General features: G+C 40.5%; 1 protein-coding gene across 1 annotated transcript in view; it reads left to right on the top strand.

Moving 5' to 3' along the window:
- Nucleotides 1-7,402: 7,402 nt before the first annotated feature.
- The window catches only part of ROR2 (receptor tyrosine kinase like orphan receptor 2), a 136,193-nt gene continuing 126,692 nt past the window's right edge, over nt 7,403-16,903 (top strand). Inside the window, exon 1 of the mRNA XM_075211144.1 lies at nt 7,403-7,944. Within this exon, the coding sequence (XP_075067245.1) occupies nt 7,827-7,944 (118 nt within the window). The 5' untranslated portion in view covers nt 7,403-7,826. The remainder of the gene's footprint in view (nt 7,945-16,903) is intronic.

Raw genomic sequence — 16,903 nt, 5'->3', positions numbered from 1 at the left:
CGCCACGGTCCGAGATTATCTCCCGAGGACAACCGTGTAGGCGGAAGATCTCTTTAATGAAGACTTGTGCTAGTTTATTTGCAGTAGGAAGGCCCTTGAGGGGGACGAAGTGAGCCATTTTAGAAAATCTGTCGACAGTGACCCAGATGGTGTTGTAGCCGTTGCTGGGTGGTAAGTCGGTGATGAAATCCATTGAGATGCTAGACCAAGGGTGGTCAGGAATTGGAAGAGGTTGTAACAGACCAGCGGGGGGTTGTCTAGGTACTTTGTTCTGAGCACAAGTGGTGCATGAGGCTACAAACTCCCGGGCGTCAGTACGGATGGTGGGCCACCAGTATTGACGAGAGAGTAGTGAAAGAGTCTTCTCTGATCCGGCATGTCCAGCAAACTTGGAAGTATGTGCCCAACGGAGCGCCTTCAGGCGAAGGTGTGGTTCCAGAAAGGAGCAACCGACAGGCGGTGTCCGAGTGACGGCCACAATACACAAAGGTTCTAAGACCGGTGGAGGTTCTACTGAGTGAGGAGTATCAGAGGTGTCGAAGGAACGGGACAGAGCATCAGCCTTGGAGTTTAGTGAACCAGCACGGTAGGTGAGTTTGAGGTTAAACCGGGCAAAGAACGAGGACCATCTGGCTTGACGGGGGTTCAAGCACCGAGCCTCCCGAAGGTAGATTAGATTCTTGTGATCGGTAAGTACGGTGACCGGGTGGAGAGCACCCTCCAGGAGGTGGCGCCATTCCTCGAGTGCAGATTTTACAGCTAACAACTCTTTATCCCCGATGCCGTAGTTAGATTCAGAAGGGGAAAATCTCCTAGAGAAGAACCCGCAAGGTATTAGTCTCCCGGAAATAGTCTCTTGCGACAGGACTGCCCCGACACCAACCGAGGAGGCATCAACTTCGACTAGAAATGGTCTGTTTTGATCAGGTTGAGCAATCACTGAAGCGGAAGAGAAGGCCTTTTTGAGGAGTTCAAAAGCAGTAATGGCTTCCGGAGACCAAAGTTGGGAATTAGCTGTTTTTCTGGTCAGATGGGTAATGGGTGCAATAATGGACGAAAAGTGCGGTATAAACTGTCGATAGTAGTTGGCGAATCCGACAAATCTCTGAATTGCTTTTAGTCCGACTGGTCTGGGCCATTCGAGTATAGCGGATAATTTCACAGGATCCATCTGCAGTCCGACTCCAGATACAATGTAACCCAGGAAGGGGATCCGGGATACCTCAAAAACACACTTCTCGAGTTTGCAGTATAATTTATTTGTTCTTAACCGAGAAAGAACCTCAGCAACATGAGCACGATGGGTGGCCAAATCTGGAGAGAAGATTAAAATATTGTCAAGATAAGCTACAACAGAAACGTAGAGGAGGTCTTGAAAAATCTCGTTAATAAAAGACTGAAACACAGCAGGGGCGTTGCACAATCCAAAGGGCATCAAGAGATACTCAAAGTGACCCTCTTTAGTGCAAAAGGCAGTCTTCCACTCGTCACCAGAGCGTATCCGGATGAGATTGTATGCTCCTCTCAAATCTAATTTAGTAAAGATCTTAGAACCAGAGATCCTATCAAATAGTTCCGAGATGAGAGGCAACGGATATCTGTTTTTCACAGTGATGGCATTCAATCGCCGGTAATCTATACAAGGTCGCAGCGTCCCGTCTTTTTTTTTGACAAAGAAGAATCCCGCCCCTGCGGGAGAGGTAGATTTCCTGATAAATCCACGCTGGAGATTTTCAGATATATAAGTAGACATGGCAGCAGTCTCAGGAAGAGACAATGGGTAAATCCTGCCCTTGGGAAGCGGTTTATCCGGAAGAAGTTCAATGGAGCAATCCCAGGCCCGATGAGGCGGTAAGGTCTCAGCTGCAGTCTTGCAGAACACATCTCGGTAGGAGTTATATGCAGAAGGTAATTCAATTTGAGGAGATGTCCGACGGCAAGGAAGAGCAGAGTAGCCAGACATTAGACCAGACAGGCAGGACTTAGAACATTGTGGGCCCCAGGAGGTGACCATAGCACGATTCCAATCAAATTGGGGTGAGTGAAGCTTGAGCCAAGGTAATCCTAAAATGACAGTGTTGACTGAACGAGGAAGAACCAAAAACTCGATAAGTTCAGAATGTAGCACCCCTACCGTCAGCCGAATAGGAGAACAGATGTGGGACACCGACCCGTTGGAGATCCGAGACCCATCAACTGCGGTGAGAAATAACGGCTGAGGCAATTTTAGAGTATTTAATTGGAGTTGCGATGCCAGAGTGGCAGATATAAAATTCCCGGCAGAGCCGGAATCCACAAAGGCTAGGGTCTCAAAGGGGCCGACAGCTGAGTCCAAGGAGATGGGCATGAGGCAATCTGTGCTAGTAGTAGTGTAGGGAGTGGTAACTCCAACTCCTAAGTCGGCCTCCCTGCCACCAACTAGGAGGGGGCGTTTCCCGGTCTTTTAATGCAAGAGGATATGGTATGACCAGGATCCCCGCAGTATAAGCACAGATTCTGCTTAAAGCGTCGCTGACGTTCCTCAGCAGAAAGTCGAGATCGGCCAATCTGCATCGGTTCCTCCTGAAGAATCGGATTTTGGAACATGGGAGCTAGGCGAGTAGGGACCCGTCTGGAGGCGGAACGTTCCTGGGTGCGTTCTCTAAATCGTAGATCAATGCGGTTGCATAGGGTGATTAGTAAATCCAGATCAGTAGGAAGCTCCTGAGACGTTAACTCGTCCTTAACTCGATCCGATAGGCCTTGCCAGAATGCCGCTACTAGGGCTTCGTTGTTCCAGCTGAGTTCAGAGGACAGGGTGCGGAACTGAATGGAGTACTGTCCGACTGTCATGGACCCTTGACGGAGGTTAAGGAGGCTGGCGGCAGCGGAGGATACGCGGCCTGGCTCATCGAAGACCTTACGGAAGGTCTCAATAAAGGTAGCAGCGTTAGCAAGCAGTGCGTCATTTCGCTCCCACAAGGGAGAAGCCCAAGCAAGTGCCTGTCCGGATAATAGAGAGATGATAAAAGCCACTTTGATGCGTTCCGAGGGGAACGAAGCAGGATTACACTCAAAATGAATAAGACACTGGTTTAGGAACCCCCTGCATTTCTTAGGCTCTCCGTCAAATTTCTCCGGCGGGGAAAGTCTCAAAACAGCAGTGGGTGCCACGGCAGGAGGGGAGGAAGTTGTTGCAGCCGCAGGAGTGGTCACGGGAACATTCTGAGCTGCGGTCATGGAGGTCTGGAGGGCCTCGAGACGTGAGGCGACGCCTTGAACACAATGAAGCAGCTGGGCTTGCTCGGCTTCTTGTTTCTCCACTCTGTGTGCCAAATGGAGAAGTAGATCACGTGCAGAAGGTTCGTTAGACGACTCGGTAGACATGGCCAGAGCAAACTGTCACGGAGGTGACTTTAGTACCTGCAAGTATTGGCTCAGCTATGCCAAGAGGCGCGGAGTCTAACACGCCGCCGGTATTCACCAGGGACCCCCGCAAGGGAGTTTGGACTTCGCAGCGAACGACGTGCAGGTCGCGGCCCTCCCAGGTAGCTACTTGCGAGGTAAGGGCAATCCGTGGAGGTACAGGCCGAGTCAGAACCAAGCGGGCAGGTAAGGTACAAAATTAGGAGGCAGAGGATAGTCAGCAGGCCGAGGTCAGAACCGAAGTATAATAGCGGGACACAGGGAGAATCCAAAGGCAAGGTCAGGAAGCCGGGTCAAACACAGGAATCAACAGGAGACTACTCTAAGAATGTCTGAAACGCTGGAGGCTAGGAAACTAGTTGCTCTGGCATCCTAGTGATGTCAGAGCAGGATATAAATAGCAGGAGCTGAATCCCCATTGGTGGGCAGTGATTCGGTGGCCAGCTGTCTGGCCGCCGACAGGAAATCCTAGCAGCGCGTCCCGTAGTCATGGCGACGGGCGCGCATGCGCACACCGCCGCCGGAAGGTGCGTCTCCGTTGCCTAGCAACGGGACGCTGCAGGAGAGTCAGACGTCCGTCCCTGCTTAGCGTGGAGGCGCGGGGACGGCGTCTGACAACATCCTTACAAGATGTTGATAGCTCTTGGATCTTGGAGAAGCAAATTAAGTATTTAATCTACAATTAAAATATAGTTAGCACATTTACTTTGTTTTATTTCATACGTTAAATTTCTGTAGCTCCTTGTCAAAATATATTATTAAGGCAATCACTTGACTCAAGCTAACCGTGTCTGCACTCTCTTCACAGGTGACTACTTCACTGGACTAAAGTACTGTACATTCCCCTCAAATGCTACTCTTCTTGCTGCTGCTGCATTCTCCTACATGCTGTTGCAGAAACCAGAAAATGACCCTACATTTTTTGGGACACAAACAGCATCTCCTGCATGTCATTTTTTAAAAAGTTCTGTAACACCAAGTTGATTGTGTGAGCAAAACAGGAAATGTGATGGAATTCCACCCCGCTGTAATCCTTGAACAATATTGGTGTCGTTATCAGAAATAACATATCCTCAGGAGAATCCAAGCAGGATAAGCCATGTTTCAATGACATCCCTTAGTTTTTGGAACAGATTGTCAGCTGTATGCCTCTTAGTGAAGCCGCTGATACACAGAGTAGCCTACTTCTGAAAAATGTGACGTTCTTGGGTACATGCTGCTGCTGTTCCTGCTGATGAAGGCGAATGACCAACCCAGTGGGCTGTCACAGTCATATAATCTTTAGTTTGCCCAGTTCCGCTTGTCTACATATCTGTGGTTAAGTGTACAGTGGGTAGAATGCCATTTTGTAGCCCAATGATAAAATGTTTACGATCCATCCGGTACAGGTGAGTAATAGCTTTTGTAGTAAAATGGTATAGTGATGACATTTGTTAACAGGGACAGAACACCTCAATTAAATGTCTTAAACCAACTGTATTAATAGTGGACATTGGACGCAGATCTAATACTAGCATAGTACCCAGGGCGTCTGTGATCCGCTTTGCGACTGGGTGACAGGTTTCATACTTGCTTCCTCTTGCAAAGGATTGTTTAACTATCAATTGTTGCTTCTGGGGATAATGATGATGAAGGTGTTAGGGGTGTAGATTGCAGGTGCTGGGATGTAGATGAGAGAAGGGAGGTAGATGATGCTGGACTGCTTGTTGTTACTTTTTTTTTAACCTAAGTTTCTGATTTTCCCAACAGCTTACCATGAACTCGCTGAAAAATGACGTAACATGGATGAGGATCCTAGATTGTTAAGGTCCCTACCTCTACTGAGTGTGGTTTTAACAACGCTACAAATGGCTAGACAACTGTTGTCAGGATTTGTGTAAAAATAATTCCACACTTAAGAGCTGGATTTTTGGTTCTTATGCCCAGGCATGACAATGGCCTTTTTCTTATCACTGGCAAGAACTGCAGCAATTTTTCTTTGAAAGTGTATGAAAATCATATTGTGACCTATGAGGTAGTCAAAATTCAATGGAAATAAATGGACAACGTGAGGTTCATCAAAAAATGGTTTCCCGAGTTTGGTGTAGAAGAACTTGAGCCCTTACCTCATCGAACATCTCTGGAATAAATTAGAAGCTTTACTGCTAGCCAGGCCTTATCGCTCAACATCATATTCATAACTACCCAGGGCACAGCCCCCCTACCTACATCACGCAGCTCCATGGCAATCAGACCGCTATTATCTGTCTCTCATCATCTTTTTACTTTTACTCTGTACCCCTCCATCACCCTTCCTCCCTTCCTCTCTTATTACCACATTGTAACTAATACATGTTTTTGAATATAATTATACTTAATGTGAAAATGTAAAATTATGGACTTCACCAATTTTTATTTTGTACCAATTATGTCCTCACCCAAAAATAAAATATATAAATAAATATATTAAAAAAAATCATACCTTTCTTTGGGTTGGTATACCACAAATACATGAGACTAACTATGCCCACACTGGGCATGTCCATATTTAGCTTCTCTTTGATTTGAGATTTCTGTCATTTCATATTTATCTGTTTTGGGTTGGAGGAGCTTGCGGTAGCATATTTGTCTGGTAGCATTAACAATTACTTCATCATTTTCAGTAACTAATAGCCTATATGTAAGGCAATGGGGCAATTTATTTTCTCCGGCACAGCAATTCCCTGCTCAATACAGCAGAGTTGTATGTGCTTGATAGACATATATAAGGCAGTAGGAAGAGTGAACATGCTGAGACTTGCAGTTCAACAACCGCTGGAGAGCAATGAGGCTGAAGTTACCTTCCTATTCACTTCTCCTTCATGCTCCAGTTTCCAGGGTGTGTGGGTGGTATTATAGATTGGTGGCGGGGTTGTTGTAATATAGAGTACTGTGTTAGGGGATGTCATGTTTCTTTGATGTATATCCTTATCTTATTTGTGAAGTGGCGCAGTAGTGTTTTTGTGGAGGTATTGTAGGAGAATTGGGTGTTAAAATAATGTGAAGTGTCATTCCTATTGGTAATTTTTACCCTTTGATGTTGTATATAGTCGATTTTATTTTGTACAAAGTGATATGGGATTTATTATTGTTGCAATTTTTAATAAAAACCATCAACCCTTGCAAAACAACAGCTACTTATTCAATATGATCACAATGCTGTCTGTGCCCACTTTGCCACCTGATTTCATGCCCAAAACAGTGTTGGACCAGGCAAAAGACAAGTATCTTGTATTGTATGTAGCCAGGGCCGTAACTAGGGCTGTGCGATAGGGGCGACCGCCCAGGGCGCAATGCTGAAGGGGGGGCGCAGTTTACGAATATTTTAGGTTCATTTGGTTAAAATTGAAGGCTAGGGGGGCGGCATTTGTCTTTCTCTCTCCAGGCACTAGAATTCTAAGTTACGGCTCTGTATGTAACTGACCACCCTGTGTTGATTCCTACTGTCAAATTTGTGGCCCAGTGGCATTTAACCTTTGCAAAACTACAGCTACTTATTCAGAATGATGAAAATTATATCTGTGCCCACTTTGCCATCTGATTTCATGCCCTAATTCATGTTAGGCTAGTTAAACACTATTGCAATTTGTGTAAGGAACTCTCGTTAGTGTTTATCTAATCTGAAATCAATGATCCATCTTGATTTAATCCTTTAAAAATAAAGTTTTCTGAATAAGAAGCTGGAACACGAATAAGAAGTTAATAAGAAGCTGACCGAATAAGAAGCTATCTTCAGCCTCTTGGAAAGCAAAGGGTTGCCTAATCTAGAGAACGTGGTGTTCATGTCGTTTCCCCATTGAACAAGTTGGCCAGCAGATGGCGCTTAGACATGCTGCATCCCCTTCTATGCTTGACAGTGGCTCCCTCAACGTGACGTCAGGATGCTGTTGGCAGGGGGGTTTAGGGAGAAGAGCCTGCCCACTCCTACCTCCCCTCACACTGTGTGGGACACACAAGGGGGCAGGTCTGCCACTCCAAGGAAGGGCTGCACTAAACTTTCTGCTGAACTATTTTTTTTTTTCATTTATTTTTTTTTTTAGCTGTGCATCTCACGCCTGGAGTTTGCAGGGATGGTTACACTGGTCACCTAAAGCCTGGAAGAGAGAAAACTGTAATTTTAATTTACTGCTACTCTGAGTCTGAAGTTAGTTTTCTTGGAGTGCCACACACAGTAGTTCTCAGCCACAATTGTAAAGGTAGAGGGAGTACCAGAAGGTAAAACATCAGAGCAGCAGCAAGCTGACAAAGAACTCTTTGTACAAGAGGTGGACGAGAAGCAGCAGGCAGCTAGGGGGCTGCCAGGCAGCCCCTTCCCTTGGCCACATTTGCCCACCTCACTTCCACTAAGTTGCTGTGCTACCAGAGGGACTTTGGATGCTCTAAGGGATCTACGAGTCTCTACAATGCAGTATCAGAAGCAATCTGTTGGGATGTCCAGGACCTGGAGACTGACTGAGGGACTTGGATCTGTACTACTGGGTCTGCTGACAGCGCACACTCTACTGGCTCATCTGGCCACAGGTAAGAGCCTGCGATCACCGCACGTACATGTCACACAGAGAAACTTTCTTCCGAGTCCTACTGAATAATAAGTGGTTATTATTTAGTGGTCATCAAGGCAACCTTTGTGCATTAGGAGTAGGTAGCGTGTTGTGCTGTTCTTTGTCAGAATGCATACATTACACTGCTTGCTTTTTTCACCACCATAATTACACGCACGCACGTTCAATATAATGTTCCGTGTAGTTGATTCATGGGATCAGAAGTGTATGTCCTGTGTTTACTTAGTGTGTTTGTATCCAAAGCTTTATGAGCTCTTTTAAAGCAAAAAAATAAATAAAATAAAAACAGTATTCCCTATGTATTATTTTATTATTGCTAATTGAATCCCTTATTTTATTTCTAAAGGTTGCCTTTTCAAACATCTGGTCAGGGGTAACATTTGGGGGCTGGTTTCAGTGCTGTTGTACAGACCCCCCCCTCCCTCTATTGGTAGTTCAAACAGCTGGATTATATGGAGGTCCCTGCCTAGTCCTGTGTTTAGCTTGGGGGTGGGAAAGGTAATGTGATGGTTGGTTTGAGTTTGTGTCTTCAACCTGCACCCTGATTCATTCTTTTTTGCTCACTCTTAGGGGTATTATTCATTAGTCTCTTAGGTTATAGTACCCTAAAATTCATGTCTCTCTATAGCACAATTACAGTTACAACTTATTTTTCAGTTTAGCTTAAAATTTGAGAACAATGCCTGTATTAATAAACACACTGATTATAAGCACACGTGCTCACTTGACATTTTTTATAGCATTTGATAGTATTATTGATAACTAAATTGCAGTACTTTGGTTACCATTATCTGTCGCTTGTTCTGCAAATGACATTTTGCAAGAGGTATTGGGCGCTTTAGAAACTATAGGGTCACCCAAGAGATCACAGAAAAGTCATTATTGCAGGGAAAATATTGCTTCAGATAACCCAGGACTGTCAAGAAGTGTGTGGTATAATGATAATCTTATCAGCAAAATCAATGCTTACATTCTCAACCATTGAACAGAATTACTAGCCATTCTGGATCAATGCTGTGTAAACCACATAGCTGATATCTACAGTCATAAACAATTGCAAAATAATGACCACATCTACAGGCCAGTCTCTATTTAAACATTTAGTTTCAGTGGTTCAAACTGAAGTCAATCCATTCAGAAGTCCAGTGTGTTTGACTGCTAATTTTGTATCTATTATCCCCACTGACCTGTGAATTCATACAGTTCAAAGTGCATGGGGGATTTGTGATCATAGCTCAAGGGAATAGAAATGATGTTGTATATTGGTGTGGACATGTTAATCAAATGCATGTTTTGAAAGGACTTTTCTTCTCCTAGTCCAGCTCTAATCTATTTAGCTCTCCCCAGGAGGTGACAGATGCTTAGATTGTGCACTTCCTGTTGCTCAGCTTCAGGGTCCTGTGCTTTCAGCCTTGCTGCCATTTGTTACATTACCTGGGGTAGGGGGAGGGGGAGAGGGTCTTGCTGCCTCTTGTGTGATGTGAGACATTTGATCCCAGTTTTGTGGACAGTTTCTTCATCCTTTGTTGATTTATGATGACCCCTTTTGAAAGTGCACAGCTGAATGACCTTTTACTTGGAATAAAATGTCTTGTGGTAACTCCACAAGGCAGGTATCACTTAGCCATAATTGCATATTTAATAGATTTGTGTGCATGCAATCTTGAAAAACATTTTTATTTAATTAAAAGTGCACATGTTAAAATCAATAGGGTTCTTCAATGTAAAACATAAAATAAAAGTACAATTTCCTTAGAAAGTGTTTTTTATTTGGTTTTGCGTTCATCATGGCTACAGTTGTCTGCAATCTTATCACAAATAAAAATAAATTTTGTCTGATTGACAAGTTTATTTTATTCTTTGTTAACTACTCCTGTTATTGTTTAATAGTAACAATAATTTTATTTATATAGCGCTTTTCTCACAATAGGACTCTAAGCACTTTACATTTGCAGAATAAAACACGTGAGACATAAATAAACATCTAAAGGATTAACAAAATAAAGAAAAGTGAGCTAAGCATTGGGTACTATGACAAGAAGTGGTTCATTAATCAAGTGCTTGAGTAAACAGGTAAGTTTTGTGTCTTTTGTAAAAGATTCCCAGTCCTCTCGGGCTGTGTGAAGCAGCGAGTTCCAGAGAGTAGGAACGGCAAAGCCCAAAACTCAGGCCCCAATTGAATTTTGAAAGAAAGAATAGAAGAGCGTTGAATCCACAGATTAATAATATATAATATCAGATAATTAGTAAAGTACTAAAAACAGTTGCAATAGAATTTCTGAAAAACAGTAATTGTGCATATATAAACACACATATAAACACATTGACTTAATATACAAATAGACTTGTAGATAATGGATCACTGAGATACATATAGTCACTCTCCTGGCTGAACCAGAGACCGCCCACGACGTAAAGGAGGGCTATTTTTGCATGCAGAGATAAACTGCATCAATAGTGTTGTAAGAATAGATGAAAGGCGCTTGTCCCACTTTAGAGCTGCTAAGAAGACAGAGAGGCAATAGATGAAATTATCCCAGTCACAATCCCTTTAATAAACAGTCCATAAAAATAATTACTAACCCCGGCTTTATGGTATTGTCAAGTCCAGAGGTTCACCGTTCCGATAAGCAAGTGCTGACGCGTTTCTCCATAATTAGTACGGTTTCATTAGAGGAATAGTGGTATTTGCTGAAAGACGCACTATTTAAAAGCCGAGCCGGAGGTCACATGGCAACACCCGGCCAATCAGATTTCAATTTTAATTGTTCATGTTGTTTCCAGCGGTGTATAAATAAAGCTAGTTGAACGTTGCTATGGTGACCATTATATACATATAGTAAAGGTATAGAGAACTTACTCTCCTTCAATTTATTACCAATACCTAATAATTTTAAGCAAACTATTACCATTAAAAATAAAACGAATAAATAATAAAAAAAACAATACATGGTAATTAGATCTACATAGCATAAACAATATCAAAAAGCTAAATAACTAAACACTCATAATAAAAATACAAAAATATATATACTTAAAATAAGGTCTGAGACTGTATAGCTCCACTAATACAAATACAGAATGCCCACTAATAAGTGAGTAAATACACAATAATAATAATAAAAAATAAATACAATAATAAATTATTAATAATAATAAAAAATCATTTACATAAAAACCACACTAAATAAAAATAAAATGAATTAGACTGGATTCTAGGTGCTGTTAGTAGTCCTTTACCTATGGATCAACATGGAAGAATAGGAGTACATGGAATCCTTATTACACAGTTGTCATAAAATGTGATTTTGTCATTGACAACTTTAAAAATTAACCAAAATTTGCATAGTTTATTTACATAGCACATCACCTTATAACATACGTTGCAGTTAAGGTAAAAGTGGATAAGTATGGGAAAACATGCAGACTGATTATGGTGAACTCTAAGGGCTAGATTTACTAAGCTGTGGGTTTGAAAAAGTGGGGATGTTGCCTATAGTAACCAATCAGATTCTAGCTTTCATTTATTTAGTACATTCTACAAAATGACAGCTAGAATCTGATTGGTTGCTATAGGCAACATCCCCACTTTTTCAAACCCGCAGCTTAGTAAATCTAGCCCTAAGTGTATTGTTGGAACAAAGTGCATGCAGGGGATCAGTCAGTGCAGTAAGTCTAATTTGTGACATTGTTGAGGGGTGAATCTGCAGCTGGGTTTTGAAACCTGTGATGGAACATGTCTGGTGAATTTTCAGTGGGAGAGAATTCCAGAGGTAGGGAGCAGTGACTGCAAATGGCTTCAGATGCAGAGACCAGATTTATATGTAGAAACGTGTAAAGAAATGTCGGGAGGTGCAGAGAAGCAGAGGAATATAATACTTTATATGCAACTAGAAGAACTTTGTAGGTTATCCCAAGGTTGGCAGGGAGCCAATAGAAACGTTTGAGAAGAACATTATGGATGGATTGTAGAAGCGCAAAATGAAAAGCCAGCGGACCAGACAGAAGATTATTATAGTAGCCAATGTAGGACAGAATTGGGACATATATCAATGTTTGAGTGGTTAAATGGCAAGGAATAGTGTGTATGTTAGCAATGAGATAAAAGCTGCATGATTCTGTGATTGTTTGAATGTTGGAATGAAAGAGAGTAATCAAGTATAACACCAAAGCAACAAGTCTGGGAAATCAATTTAACAGGGAATATCGAGAGACTGGTTCACTGCGTCAAATGCTTCTTAAAGGTCTGTGAGAATTAGAATGGAGTATTTCACTTTAGACTTAGCCATGTGTAGCTCATTTGTCATTTTCCAGGATGCTGTGTGTGGTATAATTTCTGTTGTCAAGTAAACTTGATATGTGATTGTCTAATGACCTTACACAATCCCCAAACAATTTGTGACTGCTGAATAATGATCTTCTGAATCCTGACTAGGGGCTAGATTTACTAAGCTGCGGGTTTGAAAAAGTGGGGATGTTGCCTATAGCAACCAATCAGATACTAGCTATCATTTTGTAGAAGATACTAAATAAATGAAAGCTAGAATCTGATTGGTTGCTATAGGCAACATCCCCTCTTTTTCAAACCCGCAGCTTAGTAAATCTAGCCCTAGAGGTCTCTGAGTGACTTGTCTCTCGCTTGAGATTTCAATTTTGAAATAATTCAACCAAGGCTGAAACAGGGACATGTCAATAAGGCAGCTACTGTCAGCCTGTATTAAATGACCTCATTGTCCAGTTTATTTTTGGATATGGTTGCAAAGAGGGAGCATATTGCGTATATCAGTGACTTGCTTTAAGCAGGAACAGCTGTCACCATTGTTAGCAATCTCATGTAAACCAAGTATATTGTCAGTAAGTGCACTTACAGGGCCTCATAGAATTCAGCTAGTTTCTATAATTTAGTGTCACCACTGGAATCAGCAAAAACTCATAGAGATAGCTGTCAAAGTCATGAATGGTATTATAGCGCTGTGCAGTTCCTGTGTGTCTCTTTGTGAAGGAGAGAATGTCCTTGGGTTTACACACACAGTGATGTTTTTCCTTTATTTTAGTTTAGGTGGCCTCATTTTGACAATGTTTATTACACAGCTTTCAGAATAACATCACTCTAGAGATATTTATCATCATGTGTACTTAAGAAAGGCATTTATCATTTTTATAGTGGTTCGTTTCAGCTTGAACTTGTTACACTTAAGAAAAAGCATATTTCTAATTTAAAGTCACTTATCTTAAACACTTAAACATGTTTGTTAGCTTTCTGTTCCATTCCTGCCTTCTGGAGTTTATCCTTTGAGTAATAATTCACCAATGGCTCCTGCTCTGTCTGACATTCCACCCCTGATGTACCTGGGATTTTTTCTGCAACCATTAATAATTTAATTAGCATATAGAAATGTATATTTCTACATGTTCACTATGTTCATCCACATGATGTGTCCACAGGTCCATCTGCAGTATAGTGAATGTCAATGTTGATTTGCCAAAGGCAGTTACTGATGGTAGCCATTGTGGCATCTGCTGCAGACTATGGAAAGGGTTACTGTAGGAGTACTAAACTTGACACACATGCGTTGATTTTGTCATTCAATATGATCAGTTTTTTGTAACAATCTGGGAGATTTTATGTAAAGTATTTTCCAGATAAAAGGTGGTGCTGCCGATAGAAACCAGTCAAATGCTTTCTTTTAAGTTCTGGACTGTACTGAATGTGTGAACTTTGTTTCATACAGAGGTGCCTTTGACACCACAATCCTCTTGCATCAGTGTGACGGGAACCTCACATTACTGCACTATACTAGCTGAGATCCTGCTCCTTCAATGCTTGCCTCCATTCGCCTCTCCACCCCGTGGCACATGAAGCACTGCCCTTACTAACATAATTAAACAAGTGAATAGGTCATTATCTCCCACAAAATTGTTACACTTACTGAAATACTGAAATACTCTGAGCTGCTGTGAGCATTTGGATGATCTCTTTGATCATACTGTGAACATTCCAATGATCTGATTGACTAACAAACAGGGTACACAAGGTTGATCAGGACAGTTAATGTTTAATATATAGCCACTTAGTAGCCATGTCTGATCATTTGACCATCACATTGGCTTTGACAGGAGAGGTGGGCTCCATAGAAGTTGCACCCCTTCTACCGTTCTTGTGATACCTTTGTTTCTTAGGTATTCAGCTGGCAAAACAGTGATTTGGAAGGCCAATTTGGTTGTTTTAGACCAAAATGTCCCCAAATTGTTGTATGATGGGGATCATAACAACTAGTGATCTCAATAAAACTGTGATCCTGATCATTCAGATGCCAGTTAGGACTGCCAGAAATTCAGGTATCTGCCAGTATGGTAATTGGCCAACCATACTAACCAGTTAACACTAAATCCTGATTGTCAAGCAACCAAATCTATTGAATTTGATCTCCCTTGAGAGGCTATCTGCTCATATATGGGCAGCTTAAGATCACCCATGAGCAATCACCCATGGTTTGACTGTGTGTGGGCAGCTTCAAATGGACACTCATGAATTGTGGCAATAAACAGCAACCAAACTATTCACTATGTACAATTGCAATGTACATGTGTTGGCTGCTGTGACTTATCCAATCAGCTTTATTAAAACATTTCATTGAGTTGTGTACTAACTTCATCTTATGTTGCCCACCTGTGTGCTGGCAGGAGTGAGTCTCATCTAAACTGTGTGGGTCTGTGACATGGAACCCTTATTGAGGTGCTCATATGTATAATAGATTTGTGTGCAATTTTCCTTTTAACTGGATATACGTTGGACAATTTTCCTTGGAGAATTTGGTCATTTGCAATTAAATTGGCCTAACATCACTTATACAGCTGACCTGCACCCCCTGTGACCTGGCCACCAATTTATTCAGTGATCATGTTAAAAGACTAGTTCTGCTTGTGCATGGGCAACATTAACTAAGCTTTTACTTAAAGTGCAAACATGATTGCAGTTGTGATTTTTTTTTTTTTAAAATAAATCAAACCACAGGGCATTGTTCTTCTGGCTTGTAAATGCCATGAGAATGTTGATCTATGCAGATAGGGCAACAAAGAAAAGAGTGACAGTAGGGGAGAATTAATCAAATTTAACTAGTGCTCAGTTGTTAGCAGGAAACCTGCTATTTCCCTGCTATCTGGTGTGCGTTAATCAGCATTCTCATTTGTATGGAAATACTTTTCATTACTAATTACAAAACTACCAGTCTTTTCATTCACAGTAAAGGAGAGAGTTCCTGTTTCAATACACTATTGATTATTAGCCAATAACAGGCATCTGTGAAAACAAATATGTGCATATGGCATCAGATGCTCAGTTGTGATATCTAATACAGCTTGAAGATGAACTAAAACCAAACATAAAGTGCTTCAAATTGCATAATTAATTTGAAGCATTTAATCACTTGCCTTAACTATAAATAACCAAAAGATGCATGAAACTATTATTATACTACGCACAGTTTTACAGGTTATATATATATATATATATATATATATATATATATATATATTATCATAAAGAGAGACAAGTGCATAAGTTTGCAATGACACCGAACGCCTAACCGTGCGCTTTTTAAATCAATTCAGTGTATACTTCCATATGCCTCGCTGTCTGTTTGTGCTCAAATGAATTACTTGTGCCAGTGTATACATGTATTTAATAGTGTAACATGGGGATGCTTGTTGTATACCTTGTAAATGACACCGTATATGAACTGTATGCTTTTATTTCATCAATGAATATATATATATATATATATATATATATATATATATATATATATATATATATATATATATATATATATATATTATATTTAATTTTTAACTTTGTATGACCAGAGAAAAAACAACAGAGGATAATTATGGCTCTGATTTTTGGGTGTCTTGAACTAACAAACCATTAATATAGGCACTTTAACAATCTTTTTTTTAGTTTTACCAATATTTTCATTGCTGATAAATGCCAGATAAATTGACAACACACTAACCATGGTATATTTTAGAACACTATTTTTTTTTCTTAGAACGTATTTTTTGGGTTTCCTATTTATATTTATATTGATTTTACGCTTTGGAAAGGGTGATAACAATATGTTTAGAAAATTGAAATAAAAGTTAGATTTTAATTTAGTTATAATGTGCATCCTATAAAATCGACTCCTTCTTTGTCTCTATAATTACATTTGGTTTAAACAGGTCAATTGGATAGCACCTTCCCAATAACATTTGTAACGTACAATAATACTCACAATAAGGGAAGTAAGATCTAAGAATTTAATATTGACTAGTGAGGTCGGTCTCCTTCCCCCTTTATCCTAATTGTCTGAATGTATGGACAATGTAAGTGAATGGAATTTGATAGTTTTGCAATGAAGGCAGTAGGAGAAGTGGCGACATGGTATACCACCATATACCAGCACACATCGAGCACTATCATAGCCATCTATCTATCTATCTATCTATCTATCTATCTATCTATCTATCTATCTATCTATCTATCCATCTATCTAATTCATATCTTTCTATCTATCTATCTATCTATCTATCTATCCGTCCATCTATCTAATTCATATCTTACTATCTATCTATCTATCTAATTCATATCTTACTATCTATCTATCTATCTATCTATCTTTCTATCTATCTATCCATCTATCTATCTAATTCATATCTTACTATCTATCTATCTATCTATTGAGATATATATATATATATATATATATATATATATATATATATATATATATATATATATATATGTCTAGCTAGATAGATAGATACATATTATTATATAATTGTATTTTTTTGTATATAGTATACGTAGGTACGCATTACCAATCAGAGCAGGCTAATTAAAAATGTTTAATTATCTAGCGTGTCTTAGGAAACTT

Source organism: Mixophyes fleayi, chromosome 1 (assembly GCF_038048845.1).
Source record: "Mixophyes fleayi isolate aMixFle1 chromosome 1, aMixFle1.hap1, whole genome shotgun sequence".
Taxonomy (NCBI): Eukaryota; Metazoa; Chordata; class Amphibia; order Anura; family Limnodynastidae; genus Mixophyes; species Mixophyes fleayi.
Note: the sequence above shows the minus strand (reverse complement) of the source record. Positions and strands in the feature narration are given on the sequence as shown.